This window comes from Lepidochelys olivacea, assembly GCF_965140295.1.
Source record: "Lepidochelys olivacea isolate rLepOli2 genome assembly, chromosome: 19".
NCBI classification, from domain to species: domain Eukaryota; kingdom Metazoa; phylum Chordata; order Testudines; family Cheloniidae; genus Lepidochelys; species Lepidochelys olivacea.
In genome coordinates this window covers 6509394-6532793 of record NC_140429.1, presented here as the reverse complement: position 1 = coordinate 6532793, position 23400 = coordinate 6509394, and the positions used below count along the sequence as shown (strand labels likewise).

General features: G+C 44.6%; 1 protein-coding gene across 1 annotated transcript; it reads right to left on the bottom strand.

The window, feature by feature from the left end:
• KHDRBS1 (KH RNA binding domain containing, signal transduction associated 1) lies at positions 1–23400 on the bottom strand. The gene is made up of 9 exons (XM_084609612.1): positions 22707–23400; positions 14032–14156; positions 13321–13437; positions 8984–9130; positions 6914–7047; positions 5801–6005; positions 4642–4709; positions 4176–4234; positions 1–1279 (listed from the first exon to the last, which is right to left on the bottom strand). Exons 1-9 carry the CDS (start codon positions 23011–23013, stop codon positions 1182–1184), a joined length of 1260 nt encoding a protein of 419 aa, XP_084465738.1. The 5' UTR covers positions 23014–23400; the 3' UTR covers positions 1–1181.

Sequence of the window (23400 nt, the reverse complement as noted above, 5' to 3'; positions counted from 1 at the left end):
TTTACTTTGATTAAAAAAGGACTAAACTTTATTGACAAACTGCTGCAGACATTTTGACAAGTTTTAGCTACCTATTTAGGCAGACTTTACACACGTAGCATTTAATCTTCAAGAACAAAGTGGGAGGACAGCGTACAAATCCAATTAGGACTTTAACCTATGTACAAAGTGAAATTTCTCATTTTTTCAGCTGCAGTGTCCCTTTTTATATAAAGCTAGTGTTGAGACACACTTGAACGAGTCACCGGGATTGCTAAATATTGACACCTTTGCCAATTTTAAACTCGCACTGTATTATTTGCCCCAAATATCCTAAAACGAGAAATCTGTAGTTTTACAGAATGCAAACCTAATATCCATTTAATACTCTCTAATTTCAAACCCTGGGCAATTAGACAGAGCTGTGTAGTAGTTTAAATTTGTTCTTCTCTTAAAAGTTCTCCGCATAGAACCAAGCTAAGAACCCCTTTACACTGGAAAATCTGCTTCCCAAGCATCTCTCAACACCGCGTGTTCGGGGCTAGATTTCAAAACCCACATAAAAGTCAATTTTACAAACCTAATTTTTTTTAAATCAATTAACTTTAAAAAAAAACTATTTTATTTGTTATAAGGATCTTTGTATTAAAATTTAAACTTAAGATTCATCAGCAATCTGCTTTTAAGGAAAGTTTGACATCTGAGCTTACTTTTAAACGGTGGCAGTCACTACCGTTACATTATGATTTTAATTCTTAAAAACAGTCCTGAATTTTGAAATGTAGCCTACTTTTGGGATTCTGCAACTACAACTTTTACGGGTATCTTAAAAACCAAACTTAAAGGTTAACAAAACCTTAATTTCATAACTGTTAAGCAAGCATGTCACTTTTGAAACTAACTTTTTTTAACTCAACTTTTATTAAAAAAAGTACAGTTGTGTTTATATCTAAACAACAAAGAAAAGCAATCTACACACTTAAAAAAATTAAAGTTGGTCTTCTAAATCTATTTAACTCATTTTAAAATACTACGTACAGAAGCCAGAATGCAAGGTGAGGATGGAGTGGGAGAAAAGGGGGCCACGAAGAAAAACAGTTAGACAATTACTTGTCTGATGTGGGTAAAGCAACAGGAATCCTGGGAGATACAAGAATCAGTAACAACTGTTTGCTCATAACTGATATTTTTCCCTCATGTTTTTAATAGCGTCCGTAAGGGTGCTCTCTGTAGGCCCCCTTCACTGGCCTAGCTGGTGGGGCCTTCAGGGAGGGCCTTGTTCCATTCCAGTCATCTTGGCCTGCAAAAGAGAGAGCAATAAACATCAAAGTGCACAGCACACTAATCATGTGAGATGCATGCACACAAGGGCAGCAGCATGACTGCACCGTGTACCAATCAGAACACCTGCCTCCAGTTTTGATATCAGGACTTTGTGAAGACCAGTGACATTAATATTGCTACAACTCTATTGGCTCACAGGCCTTTCAAGGCCACCCCTGTAAGCTTCTGTAAGACTAATGTTTATTTACAAGACCCCAGCGTCACATAGCTTCAAGTTCCACAAATATAAAATCTCTACCAAGAACATCTCTAACTATGCAGGTTTCTGAGTAGCAGCCGTGTTAGTCTGTATTCACAAAAAGAAAAGGAGTACTTGTGGCACCTTAGGGACTAACAAATTTATTTGAGCATAAGTTTTCGACGAAAGCTTATGCTCAAATTTGTTAGTCTCTAAGGTGCCACAAGTACTCCTTTTCTAACTTTGCAAGCATTTAATAAAGGTAACTTGTATGGGAACCCCTTTGGAAGTCTTCAGATAGGATACCCCCACTAGGCTCATACTTGAACAAACCTGAAACCTTTCATCTATGAACAACCACCAATTAATTTCAGTAGATCTGAAATGGACTCTAATTCCTGAAGCAGTGTTGGCAGTCAGCCTCACCTAAGGTCACAGGCATTAAAGCTCTTTCAGTCTGTAAGCAGGCAGCATTTTATAATCTATAAACTGACTCAGTTGTGCAGGATACTACTACACAAGAATTATTTTTAAAAAGGAGAAAAACACAAGCAAGGAAGTCTCCTTGCACAAGCCTGCCAAATGACTAAAATCACTACCACCGCTCTGGGATGGCAGTCTCATACTGAACCCAGAGATACAATAGTGTTTTCTGCCAGTTAGTAGCAGAGGGATGAGACAGTGACTACTTTGGGATTACATTCTAGAAGATGCCTCAGCACTTTCAATGCCTGCCTCCTGAGATCAGAATTTTACTACTCCCTAAAGTACCTGCACCAACATGTGCAACTGATTATGGTAAAAAGCTTTCAGTAGGATAGCTGAATACTCTCAAAATCCTTTTGCCATATAACTAACCATTGAAACAAGCAAAGTTCAAATCCCATTCTCCTAGAGCTAGCTCAAGTCCCAAATATCCAAGCTCAGCTTTTATTATGGCTTGTGCTTGCAATATTCTTATTTTGCACATCTGCCACTCTCTCCACACGTCACCGGTTTCAGAGGAATAAATATGCACTGAGAGGCAAGCGTAACACTCCATTTCACCATCATGAAATGCATTTTGATTTTCCTTAAAGTCGCCTCCACACTGGCTGCACAATTTATTTTTCTAATTTTGTTTTTATGAAAGCAGAGGCCAAAAGAAATTACTGCGGATAAACAGATTAACTGTGGCAACTTCATGCCGAGTGTACAAGCAGTGTTTGGCCTTCAGATCTCAGACAACAGCACTGCTCTCTTACCAAGTAGAAACACAAAAGCCTCTGTGTGTTGCATGACGAACACAGGCAACAAAAGAAGGCATTTAACAGCCATTCTAAATGGAAGCATGAAAGATATCCAGCATTACTGACAGCAAGTGTCTATTCGCATTTAACGCAGACTGATAAAATCTTTGGTTAGGCAGTTGAATTTAAACTCTATACAACGTAAATATGGACCAGTGTGCCACCACAAAGTTAAGCCTCACATTCTGTTCGCTCCCGAAGCAGGAGGTGTAATGCCATCTTAACATTTCATATGCTTCATCATGGGACAGCTAGAGGCCTCCCTCTGCTTCTCTGAGCCCCGAAAAACTCTCATACCCCATGCTAGTCACCTTTCTCCCCTTAAAGGTGCTTGAGTCCCAAGCCCCAGCAGGAGTATTTAATGGGATTCTCACTGGAACTAATTCTGTACCTTCACTGACTGTAGAGGTTGCTGAAACTGCTTCCAATATATCAAGTGGCTGACTGCACTGCTTTTGCAGCACTTTCAACTTCTGCTGTTCTGAGCAGAAGACAAGAAATCTCGCTCTTTGATACATGGCAGTGCAATTCACAATTAGCATGCCAGAGTTGCCTCCATTTACTCAATCCACCTAAATTCTTCATAATGCAATGCAATAATAAAAAAAAATTTTTTTACTATGGCTTCTCTAAGTATTGTCTCCTATATATGGTTTAAATAACAGCATTAGTCAGATAAGACATCTTGTTCTAAATGACCAGTGCAGATTTTGGGAAATTACAAATTGAGTATTTTCATTAGCCAAACATAGGCCATATACACAGTTGCTACAGAGCTCTATCGAGTTAAAGAGAAGACTTAATGCTAGATTAAAATCCATCTTTCAAGCAAGTATTTATTGCAGAGTCAGTCTCATCTGGAAGGGTTTTGAGGATTACAAGGAAGCAGCCGGAGCTATGCATTCATCCAACTCAACAAAATATAATCCCTGCAAGCCAAACTGCTGTAAAAGCAACATTGTAGGTGGGAATTCAGACCTTCAGTTGTGGAGCATTCCATGCACAAAACTGACCGATGCTGAGAAGTACCCCACTTCTGAGAAGAAAAAAGTGGGGGGTGCACGGTGGCAAGAACTCCGACATGGCATTCTACTGCAGGACTTTAGGTAAGGTCACCTCTGCAAGAGTCAAACTAGATATGAGCCTAACAAAGCCATGATGTATGACCTTAGTCTGACTGTCATGTAGACCTGTGTTATCTCTGGAATGTAAATATTTTTCCCCATGAAGGCCCCCCGGTTACTTTTTGGAACTATACCATCAGCATTTTCTTACTTTAAGACAGAAAATTTAAAGCAAAAAAAGATCTGATAAACTTCAAGCAATTCCCAACTGAATTATAGCCCCTTCTCTCCCTGTCACATAAGCAGTGTGTCCAGACATACCATAAGCTTCATAGGATTCTTGTGCCTCCCCATGTCCATAATCATAATATTCCGTGTCCCTGAAAGAGAAAGACAGGATATGTTTAAGTTAGTTGTGTAGAGGTGAAAACATTTCAATTCACAAACCCCAAGAGCTGGAGCATTCAAATTCATGAGCTCCTCAAGAATAATTCAAGACTTTGTAGTGCTTGAATTAGGACACCCAAAACCTCCCTACTACCTTGGGTATGTATGACCACTCCTTTTAAAGACAGAGCTAAAGGCTAGTTGGAACTTTCTGAAATGTACCTTCCCACACGGGCTGCTTGATTCAAACACATTAGAAGCCAACAGAACAAGGCACAACCGGTCTCAATTTTATTAAAATATTGGAAACGTTTAATTTTACCTGAAAATTCTGTAAAAAGTCATGCAGAATTCTCTCTCAGAAATGGGATTAAAGGGGACTGAAAAATGACAAACTTACCCTTGGCCCTGGCTGTAGTAGCCTTCATATCCCTCATAACTCTGCTCCGCATATGTATCGTCATAACCCTGAAATAGATAACATAAGGATGGATACATGTGGAGGGCGTCATTCATTCTGACTAAGAGGAAGAGCAAAACTGAATTTACTCGGCAGTCCTTTTCAGATTAACTTGTATATCCTAGCATGTCCCAGGGGAATCTTTGTCTTGTCAGTGAAGGTGAGAACGTTAATCATGTTCACAAGGCATGCCAGAGTCCTGTAAAGGCTGCATTATGTCCAGGTTATGTCAGAAGTCTCATAACTGGGTTCCCCAACATAGGATTTATAGGTAGACAGAACCCACTAGTTTTAACCAGAGCCAATGGAAAACTGAAGGAAGTTTTGCAGGAGATGGAAGCATTTTTTGTGGGGTGGAATAAGACAAATCCCACTCTGATGGTTCCTCAAATATTTACTCCGGTGCTCATCTAAAGCAAATCATTGTGCTGTTTCTCTCTTTAAAATTGCAAGAGCAAATATTCTTAGCTGAGCAAAGAAAACACTCAGGGGTATGTGCCTGTAGTGACAACATTTTAACCAAGTTTATTCACATATTAAAGTAAGTTCCTATCGCAGTTACAAGGTCTGAAGACTCCAGCACTCCCTGCTTCTACAAGCAGCTTTCCACAGAAGTGTTTTGATTGGTTTTCTGCTGGGCACCAGTACTTTTGTTAAAATATAATCTTGGCCACACTTCAGTTGCATTGTAATTATTACCCTCCAAAAAAGTGTTTCATTATGGCGCACATGGAAACTTAACAGAAAACAATGACCTCACCTCTCAGTTCAGCCATTCAGCCTAGTACTAGGGTTTGCTACTAAACAAGGGCCATTACTGCAATTGCTTTGTTAATACCCAACATTTAGGGTATGCCTACACTGCAATGAGACACCCATGGCAGGCCCGTGCCAGCCAACCCGGGCTTGCAGGAATGTTTAACTGCAGTGTAGATATTTGGACTTGTGCTCCAGCCAGAGTACCTAATTAAACAGCCCCTTAGCCTGAGCAAGCTGGCACAGGCCAGTCACAGTTTAATTTCAGTGTAGATGTGACCCTAGGATCTGTAAGTAACTGCCTGCTGGCTACTTGGAAAGAGCATGTATTAAGGTTTCTTACATAATCTTCGTAAGTTTCTGGTGCAGGTGGAGGAGGAAGCGGTATTCTCTGAATGCCTGCTGCACGAGCTCTTGGTACAGGAGCACCCCTTACTGCTGGAGGAGGGGGTACACCACGGGCCACAGTAGCTCCTCTAGCTATGGCACCTCTCACTGGTGCTCCTCGCACCAGGGCCCCACGAGGAGGACCAACCACACCACGCCCCCTAAGAAGAAAAAGGATTAGAAATAGCCATTTTTGCACTCTGCAAAAGCCACAATGATGTTCTAAATATCTAAGACAATTTACTGACAGATCAACAGTTATTCACTACGGGTGCTATAAAATTGATAATTGGATGCATAAACAGGATTATAATGCAACTCTGGTAAGAGTTTAATGCTGCATAAAAACTACAAATATGAAACATTACCAAAGGAAAATACAGCTGAATACTCAAGTAGTCACCACTTCTAAATATCTTAAAAAGGTGTGGATCTGCAGAGGTTGATCAGGCGAGAAGGTTTGCTATGGCAGAAAGGGAACCGTGGTGCCTCACAAAGTCCAATAAGAAGATGACTAACCACCCTTGAGTACTAAACACATTTAGCCACCAGCAAGTGGCTTTTCTTTTAATCCTTCATCAGGGATAAATGCTACCTATATTGGCACTGTGTAGGATAGCTTCATCACTGATTTAGTCCAATGCTTTGAGCAAAGCATCAGTGTCAGGATAGTAGCAACATCAAGCTTTCATGGGAGTTACGCACAAGCTGCAGATTCTCAGTGCACTGGAGGACCCACTGACCGGGGATGATGAACCAATGAGCTATATGTTTCAACTTTACCCTTTAAGTAGTTCTAGAAATCAGACGCAATTTCAGCAAGGTGGTTTTCTAAAGCTAATACAATTCAGATTACAAAACATTCACCAACCCCCATTAAAAGTCTTATTACCCCTTTTCTAGCACATACAAGACCATAACTCCCAATTTAATAAAAGCAGCCCTGCAACACTGGAAGTTCCAATATTCTGAGTTCAGGCACAAAAAGAAAAAAAAAGATTAACCAGTTTGCTAGCCTACGAAAACAACAAGAGTTCCCACTTCCAGCATCACTACTTTTGAAAGTTACCTAGGAACAGGTGGAGGAGGGGGAGCTGCTCCTCTTCCTCGCACAGGGACCCCTCGACCACGTGCTGGTTCTGGTACCCCATTCAGATAGGACAGCTCCAAAAACTGCTCCTGGCAGATGTCATCCATCATATCCTGAGGAAAAAAAGGGACACTAGTAGCTAGCCACCCTGTGCTCTGAGGTGTCAAAAATTAACATGTTAGAACATGAGTTGCTGAAAACTGTATGAGTCACACCTCAAGCTACAGCAGCTGCCACAAAGCATCTACAGTCCCCTTTTGAAACATGTGGGTTCACTGCCAGACAAATGCTTTTGACAGAAAATGCCATGCTCTCCCCCAAAGGCACACTAGAAACTGATCACTGCATCCACACAAAAACAGGAGCTGGATGCAGCCTGATGAAGAGTAAATGCCCATTTGCAAATCTGAGCTGTCTTTTCACATTCCCATGAACACAGCACATCTCTGCTCCATGCCTTTTTATCTCCCCTGGGGATATAACTTAGGGAATCAGCAGAAGATCCTGGTAACTCAGAAGCAGCCATTCCAACCCACTTCCTCCCCAGACATGCACACAGATCAAGTTACCAATACTAGCCTGCCTGTCGGGATTCCAGAGCTGCCACAGCAACACTGCTTCTGTAAACTAAGCTTATTGCACACATCAGGGGCTCCTGGCATACCTCCATTCTCTTCTCCAAGCTCCTCATGTGCCACTCCCTTCCATCCTCTATTTCACAGACATGTTGCAAACCCCAGCCCCTACAATGCCAGGAGCCCTGTGTGCCCATCACTCTGCCCCACCCCAGCCATACCACTCTTATTCTCTTTTCTTCTCTCTCCTTTGGGGTGGTAACATTTTAAACTCAACTGGGACAAGAGAAGAACTCAAATCAGGGGTATTGTTATGCTGGAATGTGTTACTTTCTGCCCTCAATCAATTCTTTTATCTACAGAGAATTACAGAGGTGGCTGAAGCTGTGGTTCTGCTAACCAAAAGCCATGGGCTCCATGTGTCTCCCATTTCTCCCTTGTTTTTTTTTTCTGATTTTCACCAAAATCCACATGGTTCTGCTTATTGACACCCAGAACATTCCCTGAAATTCTGAAGTTGATTAGACATGGCATTCAAAATTTATACTGTTTTACATCCAAACAAAGCAATACCATAAAGTTGAATGTAAGGGCCTTGAAAGCTCAATGAAAATCATCTCCAAATTAAAAAAATGGCATTAAGTGTTCATATAACATGCCCGGGAATCGGCTGAAATAGGCTGCTCTATGTTAAATCCATTAAAAGTGGTGAGAACACTGATTTAAGAGCTACCAGGACTTCTTCCTGCTAGGTCTCTACAAGGCAATTTCAAGTGATGAATGGAACCCATTCAAGAAATCTTTATTACCCTACAGGGCACAGTTAAGATTCCTCTAGACAGAAGAGCTGCTATACAAACTCAGACCAGTTTCATCCACCGAGTCCAATATCCTGTCATATCAGCCAGTAACAGATGTTTCCAAGTTGGTACAGGATACCCCAAAGTGGCAATTATGAAGTACCGTGCCTCTAGAAGAAACTTCTTCCTAAGCTTGACAAGGTGAGTGAGGTAACATCTTCTGGACCAGCTTCTGCTGGTGAAAGAGACAACCTTTCAAGCTTATACAGAGCTCCAGCATCAGAGCTAAATTACAAGACGGAACAGATTGTTTAGTGCAAGTATCTAACACATTATCAGAGGCCATTCAAAGTGAAGCGGCCAGTTAACTAATACGTTAACTATGTATGCTAATCCATTTGTTCCACCTTGTATTTAGCTGTGACATCAAGTACCCAGACCTGAAAAAAAGTTCCGTGAAAGCTCGAAAGCATGTTGATCCAATAAAAGGTATTACGTCACCCACCTTGTCCCTCTAATATCCTGTGATCAACACGGCTACACCACCACTTCCTAAACTTGGTGGTTTAAAATCTCTTCCTTCGGGACACAAGTTAACTACTGTATGTTCCCCAGGGAAGGGCACCAAAACCAAGGCTCTATTCTAAAAAGCATCAAGAAACAAGTTTGCATACCGGAACAAGGAACTTCTTGACTTCTTCCATGGCATGAGCCATGAGAGCATAGGCCTCGCAAGGTGGTCCAAAGACTTCAATGAAGACATGCAGATCCATATTTAAATGAGCATATTTGGGATCTCCTCCTTTGCGCAGTTCTTCCTCCTGAAATAAAGGATGATTCAACTTCATAAAGCCAAACAAGGTGCAAATAAATCATTTTCTTCCTTCATCATGTTTCTAAGCATTGATTAGCGGGACAAGGCTGTCTACCCTAAAATTTTCAGCCATGTTTAACCATGGATGTCAAACAGTAACCCCCTTGAGACTTCAAAACAGGTTTCTGGCATAAGTATATGCTTGTCTTGTGAATGGGGCTATAGAAAAATTAAGTTGTGCCACAGGAAGGAAGCACACTCTGCAGTACCAGAAAAGAGTAAATGCAAAGAAAAAAGGAAATAGGTGACAGTACTGTAAGGTAAGAATATGAGGCAGACTTCTTTAAACAAAAGCAGGCCAATTTTCCACCAGAAAATATCCATAATTTAGTAAGGAGGGTGTGACAGTCTCTACCCCTATGTTCACTGCTTTCAGAATTATGTTAAGTTTTGTACAGAGTATGCCTTGTGAAGTACAATTTGTAAACTCATAATTTGCCGATCATTATTATCCTGGTGAAATATGTGCGGCAACATTGTATGTAAAGATGTACGGTTCTATTGTGTGATATTACTAAGACAGGTTCCAAGTTTGGGGGTGGGGTGGCGAGGGGGGGCTCCAAGGACAAACCAGTTCCCCACAGACAAAAAAGTTAGGTGTCAACCAAGTCAAATGGGCCACTATGTAGTTAAATGGCCATTCTTTGGCAGGAAAGAGAGTGTGGGCAAAAATCTACAGCTTGACAAAAACAGCTGAGAGTTCCTTCCTCCCCTCCCCAGACATTTTGTCTCCTAAATCCCAGCTGGAGGCGATTCTTACCAGCTGAGAAGACTCTTGCACAAGAGAGGGCTTTAAGAAGAGAAAGCAGTCAGTACAAATCATCTCTCTCTTCTCTCTACCAATGGCATCAACAACACAGATGAAGAAAGGAATCTGCACTGGACTGAGGCCTTGTCTATACTAAAGGGAAAAGTCAATCTAAGCTACACAGTTTGAGTTACGTGAATAGCGTAACTCAAATCGATGTAGCTTAGATCTACTTACAGTGGGGCAGTCCACGGGAGAGCGATCAGCAGTTGATTTAGCAGGTCTTCACTAGACCTGCTAAATTGACTGCCGATGCACTGATTGCCATAGCATCAATCCTCCAGTGAGTGTAGACAAGCCCTGGGGGAGATCCTTACTGAAAGATTCAGGCAGTAAAAATGATGGAACTTATGGTGAGAGTCCTTTGCTTTGAATTCACTTAGCTTGTTAAGTATTAGTTATGTTTTACCTTTTGTTTCTTTGCAACTGATTCTGATTTTTGTGCCTCATTAGTTGTAATAATGTAAAATCCATCTTTCTGTAGTTAATAAATTTCTTTTACTATTTTATCCAAACCAGTGTGTTTGGATTGAAGTATTTGGGACAACAAGATTGTGCATATACTTTTCTATTAATAAATTATGTACTTTATTTATATGAGCTTGTATTGTCCAGGAAAGTGATGGGCAGTACAAGATGCACATTTCTGGGGACTGGGAATTTGCTGGTGTCCCTCTGCAATATAATTCAGGAGTCACTGGCTAGAACAGTGGTCACCAACTGGTCGATCATGATCGACTTGTTGATTCTGGAGACTCTCCCAGCTGATCACAACCTCCAGCCGCTGTAAGTCCAGTGGTGCAGTGGGGCTACTGCTAAGGCAGGCTCCCTGCCTGCCCTGGCCCCACGTCACTCCCGGAAGTGGCCAGCATGCCCCCATGGTGAGAAGGGGTCTCCGTACACTGCTCCTGCCTGCAAGCACTGCCCCCGCAGCTCCCATTGGCCAGGAACAGGGAATCGTGGCAAAAGGTAGCTGCGGGGCCGGTGCCCCCACCAGCGCGTTGGCCCCTTCTGGGAGCAGCATGGGGCCGGGGCAGGGAGGGAGCCTGCCTTAGCCCCACTATGCCACTGAATGGGAGCCGCCTGCGGTAAGTGCTGCCTGGTGGGAGCCTGCGCCCCAACCCCTAGCCCCCTCCCGGAGCCAGCACCTCATATCTCCCTCCTGCACCCTGAACCCCCGCCTGCACCCCAACACTTTGCCCCAGCCTGGAGCCCCCTCCTACACCCAAACTCCCTCCCAGAGCTTGTGCCCTCCACCCCCTCCTGCACCCCAACCCCCTGCCCCAGGCTCAGCCTGGAGCCCCCTCCCACACTCCAAACCCCTCAGCCCCAGCCCAGAGCCCGCACCCCTGCCCAAACCCCAACCTCCTACCCCAGCCTGGTGAAAGTGAGTGAGGGCGGCGGCGAGCAAGTGACTGAGGGGGGGTGGGGTGGAGTGAGTGGGGCGGGGTCTCAGGGAAGGGGTGGGGTAGATCCTCAGTTGCACTAAAATTCAAAAAGTGATCTTCTGTGTAAAAAGGTTGGAGACCACTGGGCTAGAGCATTCATAATACAACTAGGAGTAATTTGCATGCTGGAAGCTACATGAGAGCAGATCAGGAATGATTGCTCACATCCAAGCAGTGTAAAAGGAGCATTCAAGGAACACAGCAGTCCAGATTGTACCTTGAGGAATGTCAGATGGACACAAAAGAAGTGGTTTCCAAAGACAGTAATGGACTGATTGCTGAACACCTGCAGCTCCCATTAAGTTCAGTGGAAATTGTGAGTGTTCAACACCTCTGAAAAGTCAGACCATAAAGTTTTAAGAGGCTATTAATGATTTCACTGTGATTTGGCCTGGGTGAACTTTACTGCAGCTTTCGGTAGTATATACTTTGTGGTGCTTGGTATACAAGTCAGTGGTACTAAACTGGTTTGCATTAACAGCTAGTCATATTTCTTCTGCCTACATGCTTTTTATCACTTCCCTTGCAACTGCCTCCTGCTCTCAGATGCACAGCTGGACTCAAGTCACATGTCAGCAGCAACATTCTTATCCAATGATTTACCAAGAGCAGTTAGTCTTTTCCCCTACAGCTTCCACCTTTTTAGATCAGTGTGAAAGAGGTGTTGGTACTTGTATTAATGCACTGTTGTAACTCCTTCTTCCAGAAGATTTTTGGCAGATACAAGTAACATGATTCCCTTTCAACAGCACACTTCTTCCCTCCAGGCACTGCTTTGCAATGAAAAATTGTGGTAACACCTTAGACAGTGCCAGTTAAGCTTTAATGTTAAGTGTTTAAATTAATTCAACAGATTCTTACTAAATGGGGGAAAAAAACCACTAAAAACGTAAAGGTGACTTGCAAAGTTAAAGTAAAACCAGAGTGAAATCCTAGCTCTGCACTGACTACCCCAAGCTTTAGGGGCAAGGAGGAGGGGCGCATTCAGCACAGAAATCAATAACTGTAGTTTTCCATTCAGAAATCCTCCTGGCACTTTGCTATTCTCTGAAGACAGACGGACACATTCTAGGTTGACACGGTCAGTGAACCAATAGGTGTCTAGAGGATTTCACATAGGGGAAAGAATGTATTCCTTTGCTGAATGCCCTCCCATAGCCTGGTTAAGGAGGGCACTAAGGCCATGTCTACACTACAAAATTATGCCGACCTAACTAATGTCAGCATGCGGCCACCAGAGTTATTTGAATCGTTTGTGTGCACACACTTCGCTCCTTGTGTCCACGTGCGCATCCTCATCAGGAGTGCTTGTTTGGATTGTATGGTCAGTGTGGGGCACTGTGGGATGGCTCCAGAAGGCCAGAAACAGTTGAAGTAAGCAATGCAGCATCGACAATGACACTGTGTTGTCCAAATTACATCTGCACTGCTCAGAGAGGTGGTGTTACTAAATCAGTGTCGAGAAGCACTTATGTCGCAGGAGCCAAATGGAAGTGAAGACACTTCCACAGCTCGGTCAATGCAAAGCAGCTTATGTCAACCTAACCATGTAACGTAGACTAGGCCTGAGTAAAAAAAGCTGGAATTGCACTCAATTCTTTAATTTTGCAGTTAAGCTTTCAAAAGAAAAAAAATAGTTAGCCTTTACATCCAAAGGCACAGAATGTTTAAAGGAGGACTAGTTACTGTAGGCCATATTTTCTGCAAAGAGTTTAGCTCAACCATAATAATTTTTACACAAGGTAACATACATGGAGGTTGATATTGTCAGAGCAAAAGAGAAGTCAGCACCCCTGAGTTCTAGTGATTTTCACCTTTGTAAAATGCTTTGAGATCCTCAAGTAAAAGGCAATCTGCATATATGGATTTTCAAGCTCTTACCTTTGCTTTGTCTCTCATTGAACCTTTTCCAAGCACAGAGATCTTGGCCCCAGTTTCTTCCTGCAGTCTTTTGATGGTGTTGCCTTGGGGTCCCAAAATCTTCCCAACAAAATTAAACTGATAAAGGAGATAAACAGATTTAGTCCCAAAGCTGAATGAAGTTAATAACGACTGCTGTTAAAACTGCACTGGCAGACAAGGTAACACTGGAAGTTTAACCAAAGTCATCAACAGCCCCACCTCACAGAAAGTCTCATGGAGAAAGTTTAAGTAATATTCGTAGAAAAAATTAGCAACTGGTAGGCGTGCTCTTTTTAGATGTTTTATTTTGCCAGCAATTCATTCTAAATTAATTCACTTAGTCTATTTAATTCTAATACTAGACTCCAACCATTTTATGGACAGCAATTCTTAAGAGTTAGAGGGAGTCTTAATTTTTAAGCATGAAGAGAGCTAAAGAAGAAACTCTACCCTGGTAATGAAAAAGCAGAATTACTCATTGACACTTACATTTTTATCCTGACATTCTAGAAATCCAAAACTTAGATACTGCAAATTTGCATAGGAGAAATTCCACAGAAATTAGAGCACCACTCTAGCATAACTCATGACATTCTGAGAAAGACACCGCTCACTAAGCATAGCATACAAGATTTTATTATGTTTACAGGTAGATCAGAGAGACTTGGTCAGTTATTTTCTGGCCCTCACCTTGGGATACTGTTTGACAGGTATCAGAACACGTTCCTTCAGTTTCATGTTCTTGTGGGAAAACAAATCCAAGTAGTTCTCTTCCTCATCCTTCTTTGTCTCACCCTTCTGAATTTTTTCAATTTCTAGACAAGATAAAAATAGTATAATTTTTGTTCCTCAAACTGAAATGACACTTTATATTCAGTTGCATCATGACAGGCTATAGTGCCCTAAATTCTCTATAAATATATGTACATTTATAACTATGTGGCAACAAAATTTGGATGTATTAAAAAAAAGAAAAGGGCAGCCCATCTAGTCTTGCCTGTTTGTGTCTCTACCCAAAATCTAGGGCTTTAGAAGAATGAAGGACGTTGTTGGTTCGTAATAAGGAAACGGAATGGTGGATTACGACACAAGTCACCTCAATTGACAGTGAGCATGAATGCTTAAAATACAATATGCCATGTGTGATGTGTCCCTTCCTTTCTTTCAAACCTCATGAATTAAATATGGCAAAGAACTTTGTCAGTGAAGTGTTAAGGTTGCCTGGTCATAGTTTGTACCCTTCCAAAATGCTGAGTTTCACAAAAGAAACCTCTGAAAACCAGGAAATACAGAGTAAAGGCAAACGCCCACACAACCTTAACTCCACCCCCCATGGAGCTAGCAATAGCCACTGGGAATTATTTGCATGGATTCCAGCAGCTTTCACTGTGTTACGTGTAGCTGTATTAAATGGTGCAGGTCTAAACTGGAGTAGTTTAAAAGAGCTCTGACTGTCATGAAGAAATTAGAGTCTGAGTTCCCAGGTGCATATGTACCTTGAGGTTCCAGTCTGCATCATTTCAATACTGAATTGCGTAAGTTATGTCAGTAGCAGAGCACTGGAGTCTTCTTGCCATGGGTACTGTCAGTAGTCAGGTGGGATATGAAAGCAGTTCGTGGATTTAATGAAGGGTAGGGGAAAATATAGGTTTAAATGGTACCCTTTGTGCAAGCATGAAGGGGCTGTAAAAGGGAATGAAGTGGTTGTTAAATTTTACAAGTGTGGTATTCTGTCTGGGGAGTAGGCTTAGTGGTTTGAGCAGAGGGCAAGTACAGGTAAGTGGAATGGGTCAGACCCTCATAGATGGGCAAGCCCCCACCCAACCTGGTACATACAAACATATACACTTGAAGGCAAGAAGTGGGGTTGGGGACTGGAACCCCAGAACCCAGCTCACATAAGGTGGGGTAGGCAGAGGAGCTCAGACGACCCCATTCCCTAAAATACCCGTCCCCTGCCAGTAAATATTTGCATCCTTAAAAAAATTTTTTTTTGATTATCTTCTCTCAAAGTAAAAAAAAACAAAAACCTGACATATGACCAATATGCCTTCCAACCTCTTCCAATTTTCTGGTGGGACTTCAACTGACACTGGCTGCGTGAGTCAGATTCAAAGGACAACTGCTTATACCCATGAGCTAACAAGCTGGTGTGAAACTTCAGAGGTTAACAATCCTGTAACTCCTCTGTAACATGCATGCTCAGTGTAATGCCTTTTAGCTTGTCATTTAGCACAAGAGGCTTGTGCCATGCTAAACTAGCGAAGCAAAATCTTTTCCAAATAAAGTTCTCATGAACACTTTGGTCAAATAGCCCTAAGTTTGGACCCCTAACAGAACTCCTGCACCCTCATGAAGCACACCACATCAAGGCAATCTGAGCAATCATAAACTTTAGAAGACTAAAGGCTGAGTCTACAATGAAAAGTTAGGTTGACAGAGCTACATCAGGCAGGAGTGTGAAAAATCAACACCCCTTAGCAATACAGTTAAGCCAACCCCAGTGTAGAAAGCACCAGGTCAATGGAAGAATTCTTCCATCTATCTAGCTCAGGGGTGGGCAAACTTTTTGGCCCAAGGGCCACATCGGGGTTGTGAAACAGTATGGAGGCTATGCCTCTGCAAACAGCCTGGCCCCTTGCCCCCATCCACCTCCTCCCACTTCCTGCCCCCCTCAGAATCTCCAACCCATCCTGCTCCTTATCCCCTGACCGCCCCTAACTACCCCCCGGGACTCCACCCCCATCCAACCCCCCTGCTCCCTGTCCCCCATCTGCCCTGCCCTCTATCCACACTCCCGCCCCGACAGACCCCCTGACCCATCCAACCCCCACTCCTTGTCTCCTAACTGCCCCCCCAACCCCCAATCCAACCCCCCCGCACCTCCCAAACCCCCACCCCATCCAACCCCCCTGCTCCCTATCCAACGCCCCCCAACTCCCTGTCTCCTGACTGCGACCCCCCTCCCCAAACCTCTGCCCCATCCAACCACATCCCCCGTCCCCTGACTGCCCCTCCAGGACCTCCTGCCCCTTATCCAACACCCCCCTTTCCCTTACCAGGCTGCTCAGAGAGGCAGGACAGGCTTATTGGAAAGCCTGGGAAGTGGGCAGGCGTAGCTGCGGGGAGGGGGGACACAGGTGGAGGGGCCAGGGACTTGGCCAGGAGCTCAGGGGCCAGGCAAGACGGTCCCGCAGGCCGGATGTGGCCTGCAGGCGGTAGTTTGTCCACCTCTGATCTAGCTACTGCCTTTCGGGGAGGTTGATTAACCACGGCAATGGGAAAAAAACCCTGTTGCTGTAATGAGTGTCTACACTCAAGGGCTACAGAGGTGCATCTGTATCTGGGCTGTTGCAGTGTTTTAAGTTTAGACACGGTCTTAGACGAGCAGAGATTTAAACAGAAACCTCATCTTAATCTTAACCATGGCAGGGCTGTTGCTCTGCCATAATACAAACTTCATCTCTGAGTCAAACAAAGCACCCACCTGAAAGCTCCTACTGCCCCAGAGGAACCAGTCCCAAAACGCATTAGTTCTTCAAACACTCCCATTTCAAGGAGGCAACCACTGGGAATTAGGTCAAGTCTTGTCTGCACACGAAAGTTGCACCAAAGCTGCACCATTTTACATAAGGGTAAGACTTTAATTGAATTTAGCTAAACTTATTTTGGTTTAACAGTTGCTTATTTCAGTCTATCCTAAACTAATCCCTAATAAATTTAAAATAAACCAAAATTAATGTGTTCACAAAGGAGTTTGTGCCGGTTTAATTAAATTGGTTTCCAATTACATCTTTAATTAAACCGGTGCAACTTTCAGAAGCCCTAAATATGTGGCTTTCAATTTTGTATTAGCTCAATCAAGTTGTCCTAACAGGACTGAAAAGCCAATTTAACACTTGTTAAAATGAAGACCATCACATTTGGAGGCACATTAATTGACCGTGTTGCACCCTGGGGGAAGCCTGAGCTACAACATGGCTATCTAACAATCTTCAAACATGTTAACCTGCCCCTCAAGAGTCAACAGGGCTTTTCAATCCTGTCAAGTCATCACAGCTGGAAAAACTTTTTTGGCTTTAAACACATGACCCTAGCTTTTAGTCTTAATTTGTAGATTTTATAGCTAGCCAATTATAGTGTGGTGGGGAAAGAAAGGTAGTGCAACAGACAGAGATGAAATCATGGTACAGTCTTGGTCAGAAATGTGGCTAGAAGCCGAAGCACCTTTGTGAAATACTGTATATGGTAAGTCAATCATCAGGGTCTAAAACAGGGATCTCAAACTCAAATCACCATGAGGGCCACATGAGGACTAGTACACTGGCCTGAGGGCAGCATCACTGACAACTTTTCATTCAAAGATACAAAAGCCCCTCCCTTCCCTGTCCCCACTCCACCCTTTCCATGAGGCCCTGGCCCTGCCCACCCCATCCCAAAGTCCCTGTCCCAACTCCACCCCCTCCCTGCCCCTATTCCAACCCTTTCCCCAAATCCCTGCCCAGCCTCTTCCCCTCCTGGAATGTTTGGCAGCAGCAAGCACTGGGAGGTAGGCTCAAGGGTGTGGGGAGCTATGGCGGGCCACAGGAAATAACTCTTTGGGCCACATGCGGCCCGTGTGTTTGAGACCCCTGGTCTACAACCCTGACATCGTCCTAGCTGTGGACAGAGATGACACTTTGAGTGAGAGAGCGAGCACGAGAGAGTGCGCCAGCTCAATGAAGGGGGAATCACATGCAACAGGACACTAAACAAAAGATTAACATCTCATTCTGGAAGGCCCTCATACCACTGGGATGGGCCCAGTACAAGAATTTAACAAAACAGAACTCAAAGGTTCAATGGGTCTTTCCATAAGCTTTGGAAACACCAAATTAAAGTCCAGAGGATCAGCAGATTTTCAAATGGGAGGATACAAATTTGTACCCTTTAAAGAAACATTTCATCAGGTGATTGTGAAACACCATAATTCTTTTCAAAATGGACACCGTCAGCAGAAATAGCAACTCAAAAGGTTTCCTTAGGGGCATGCCACTATGTCGTGCACTAACTGGCCTATTGTGTGCCAGCAGGGTCTGCACAGCCCAGTCAGCATGCAATATGGTGTGCATCAGAATTCATGCTGACATGCACTACCGCACCATGTAGACAAGACCTTAGCTGCTAGGTATAGCTTTGATGACAGCGACAAGAAAAACGGCCAAGGCTTCTACCATGAACACACCTTTTTAAACCTGTTTCCATCTGACAACAGCGACAGCCATTCTGCCCATCAAATCGTGAAAGGCCCTTACATCACTTGGAGGGAGGACACAACATCAACACAGCATCAGCTGGGGATGAGACATAAAAGCACTGTGCTACCAGCTCCTGAGAGAGAGACTGACTCCTCATCAGGCAGTACTACTGATTCTCAGCTACTTGGATAGAAGCGACAGGTATCTCCAGAGAAATCTGCTTTTCTTTGAAGACATATAGGATGGAAAGGAAGCAGCAGTCACGGTCTCTTGTCAAAGTTCACAGGACCCATATCGAGTAAATGCTGCATAAGACATAAGAGCTGTGGAGTTGGGCATATTAAAGACCCCAAACACGGTGTCTGAACCAGGCTCCTCGAGGTGAAGTTACAGTGCAATAGTACCCACTTACCTGGAAGCTGAGAAGAACATGGCACTGGACATAGATTCTGAGAAACTGTGGGCCCTATGGGACCAAGTCGCTCACCCACAGTGCTGAAGGATCAGGAGAAATGGAGGAACTAATCCAACCGATTATTTGGTGGTTATTTGGGATCTGCACCTGATGTTCCATGTTCTGAACTCTTCAATTGACTTGTCAACTGACTGCATATTATTTGACCACAATCAAATATTGTTAAATATTTTAGCAAGAATGCCCTGATGTAGGTGGCAGATTAACTTTTTGATTGCATCATGGTGCCAGAGAACTTCAGTTCATTGTTCCACGTTTTTCTGAGTTAAAATAACTCAGTTAAGTAACTTTTTTTTGTAGCAAGGCATAAGCATGTAAGGTTAAGCTAACTGGAGACCATAAAGTCTTACTCTTTTTCTGTTACTGTTCTAAAAAATTAGTGCTTTAAAATTTGATCATTTTTAACAATATTTGACCGATCAAATGTCCAACACTACGTAGTCACTTTGCCAAAAGGGGTAATATCTACCTCAGTGGAGATGACTGATCTAAATGGCCCAAATCTAAGATGTTTTATCCTTTGTAGGACTCCTAGGAACCAAGGAAGATAAAAGACACTGGAGTCCAAGCAGGATCTCGGTCAAAGCCATCTTACACAGCCTCTGGAAGTGTAAAATATGCTTTCCCTGATCCATTTGAAGAATTCAGATCCTTCGGCATCACAAATCATCAAGAGTAAGTTACTGGAGGACTTTATAAGAGAATGAGTCCTTAGATGTTACAGTGGCTGAAGAAATTGTACAAGCACAACTCAGACTATAAATATCCTTTCACAATGTAAAAAACTGCTCTGAACACAAGCTCTCTTTTTTCAAGTCTCTTGGCAACAGCATGACAACTGTATATATTCAGGACTGGGGTGATCTTGTGAAAGTTGCAAGATAGCACTGAAATTGAAGACCTTTGTTTATTCACTAACTAGGTTTCAAGAACGCAGCTGCAGTATTTAAATTTTGCCAGTGACTTCAGACTATATTAGAAGAGACACGCTTCAGGATGAGATTTAATTTAGTTTCTATGCTCAGAGCTTTGACTGACTAGAATGTCAGACCCTTTATACATTATCCTATCTAGTAATCTGCTCATGTAATCCAAACCAAACTATGAATGATGATAGGACACCTAAATTTCAGTTATGATTGTGTAGATATCCTTAGAGTAATTGAACAGAATTTTAGAGTACAAACTGCAAATTCTGTACAGTAAATATTGCTGAGAAAGTCACTCAAACAAAGCCAAACTGGGCACCACTCAAAGAGGGGAGCGTTAAGGGTGTGTCACAGGCGTAGTGTGTACCTTAACTCTTCACTTCCTGGCTTTCAGAAATTTAGCCACTCTCCACATTCTGGAAGAGGACAAGTCACACACGGCAACCTTAACTCAGCAGAGCCCCTTGGCTCAATTGACCTCAAATTTGGACCACTTATACTACCCTGCAGCCATGAGGCCCAGCAAATGTCCAGATAATCTGAGGTTTCAGAGTAGCAGCCGTGTTAGTCTGTAGCCGCAAAAAAGAAAAGGAGTACTTGTGGCACCTTAGAGACTAACAAATTTATTTGAGCATAAATAAAGCATAAAGCTTATGCTCAAATAAATTTGTTAGTCTCAAAGGTGCCACAAGTACTCCTTCTCTTTTTGAAGATAATCTGAGTGAAACATGAGGATTTTAGAGCACTTAGAGTAGTTAAGCTTTAAACAGAAAGAGAAGTTCAATCCATAGCAGAGCTGGCACTTTGCTGTAATACACGGAAAGATACTCGTAAATGTAATGAAATATTTAGTATAAATCCTCAGTACACCCACTCAGCAATTAAAGAGTTACCTGTGGTGAGAACACCATTCTCTGTGCAAGAATTAGCAAATCTGTACTGCACCCAGAAGGTTTCACTTCATTAATACAACTCTGAGAGATATTTCCTCAGGCTGTTTGAGAACACCAGTTGGTTGAAGGGCACGTTACTGGAAGTATTGTTATAGACTAAGATATTATAAGACTCATCTATAAACACTGTTTTCAGGAAAACATGACAGTTTTAAAAAAAGACCACTTAATTACCTTGGGAATACTACACATCTAATTTATCAAAACCAAAAGGTATACCAGTGGCACCAAGACACAAATTCAGAACTGAGCCACATCAAATCACTTGTACAACGAAGATGACAGATTTAAATCACAGTTTCCTAGTTTTACATGAGGAGTTGAAAGGAGTGATGTATCTACTATATTAATATTGGCAATGCCATATTAGAACTGCTTTCTAATAATGCAGTTCATAAAGAATTGCATTAGTATCAAACACACTTTTAAATCAAACAGACGTAACAAGAGGCTAAATTCTACTTTTCTTGTCTAAAATAAATATAACATCCTTTGTGTGTTAGTTTACACGGCCTCTCCACCTTGTTACGCAGAGGAAGACGTTAGTGTTTTAACTTGTTCTAATTTTTAAAACAACAACTGTGTTTCAACACAGCCCTGTCTACTTGATACAGATACTGAATGTGACTACAGCACAGCTGTGCTGTGGTGATACGGAGAAATCCGAGCCACCAGGCGATTGGACAGTGATGATCAGGGGAAAGAAAGAGAGTGCTAGCCTAGTCACAGAACAAAGACTGCCATGCCATTTCCATTTAGTTTCATCAGAGGCATAAAACAAGCTCTAACACAGATTTTCATAGCGGTGAATTAAAAAAACCACACAATCCCACGTTTCAAAGGAATCGGAATAGAGACTACATAAAAAAACTAGTTTACTACCATTCTCTTTAGTCTCCTCTCCCCCAAGGATGAAAAGGGCCAAGATAAATCACACTTTCTTAAAGAAGAAAGTTCTAGGTTTGTGTTTAATCCCCGAATTAACCATTGGGGCTGGATGCCATTTAAACAATCATAGATGTGTGTATCTTAAAACTACCAATCCGTCCAAAGTACATCATGGCAGGAGCAAGCTGAACGATTAAACTGCCCCCCCCCCCCCGCCGTGGCGATTTAACTTCCCCATTCACTGCTTAAACCCTGCAGACGAGACAGTTTACGGAGCAAACTGTAACACGCCCAGGGCAAAAAGGCGACCGTCCCCCTCCCCAGCTCAGCCTCTCCCCAAAACCTCCCCAGACCCTGGCCTCTGCCCCACCTCCCGGCACGGAGACCAATCGGTTGCGAGGAGGAGAAGGGCCCGAAGGGAGGGAAGCGTCTGGCAGGACAGCCTCATGGCAGCCAGTCCCCGGGCTCCCCTGCTCCACGGGGATCCGACCCCCCCACCCCGGGCGGGCCCCTTCCCAGGAGCGGGGCACTCGGGCCCCTTCCCCGCTCGGGGCGCAGCCGGGAGAGCCGCTCTGAGCGTCGAACAAAGAGCGGGGCCGGCCGGGACTGAGACGCCCCGGCCCTCGTCCTGCCGCCGCCGATCGCGGCCGCGGGGAAGGGCGGGTCTCCTCGCCCGCTCCCAGCCCCGTTGCCCCATGCCAGCGGGGGGAGGGGGGGGAGAGAGGGCCTGGCGCCCAGGAGCAGCGCCGCCTGGGTGACCGACGGGTGCTCCCCCCCGGCTGCCCCCCCCGTCCCCGCCGGCCCCCCGATCTCGTCCTAGCCGACTCCCGATCTCTCCTGCCCGCCCCCCTCCCCGGGCCTGCTTCCCCCTCCCCGGCGCTACCTGCCGTCAGCAGCTGCATGGCGTGGGTGAAGGACGGGTCCAGGCTGTCCTTCTCGGCCATGAGCTCAGGCAGGTACTTGTTCTCGGGCTCCATCTTGACGGTGGCCCCGGGCAGGAGCGGGGTGGGCGCGGCGGCGGGGGTCTGGGAGGCGGCGGCGGTCGCGGCGGGCGGGAGGAGCGGCGGCGGCTGGGCCCCGGCCCCTCGGGCCCCCCCGCGGGGCGGCCGGCGGGGCCCCGGCGCCCCTGGCCGGGCGGCGGGGCCCGGGGCTCTGCCCAGCCGGGCGGCGGGGTCCTCGCGGCGCTGCATCCGCGGAAAGAGGGGGCGGGGGGGCGGCCGAACGAGCGGGGGGACCGAGAGGGCGAACAGGGTTGCCGCGCACCGACCGCCGGGGCTCCCAAGACAGGAAGTGAAGAGCCGGAAACGCCGCCGCCGCCGCCAACAGCCCCTGGCCCACTGCGCCTGCGCTCCCGCCGCCCGCTCCCGTGCGGCGTGGACGTTCGCACACCGCCCCCGTCACAGACGGCTCAAGCCCCAAGCATGCGCTGCCGCCTCCGTCGAGAACAAAGCGCCGACGGGCACCGGTGCGCATGCCCAACCGTCGCCCGCGGCTGGCCGTGCGCACGCGCAACCTTCAGCCCGCGAAGACCCGCGCGCGAGACTCTCGTTGCGCACGCGTCGCGCTGAGCGGCGCCT

Coding starts and splice junctions, on each gene's coding strand:
- KHDRBS1 (XM_084609612.1), bottom strand. CDS start 23,013: ATGCAGCGCCGCGAGGACCCCGCCGCCCGGCTGGGCAGAGCCCCGGGC. Junction 13,438..14,031: donor CTGTCAAACAGTATCCCAAG/GTGAGGGCCAGA, acceptor CTCCTTTATCAG/TTTAATTTTGTTGGGAAGAT. Junction 4,710..5,800: donor CAGAAACTTACGAAGATTAT/GTAAGAAACCTT, acceptor TATCTATTTCAG/GGTTATGACGATACATATGC.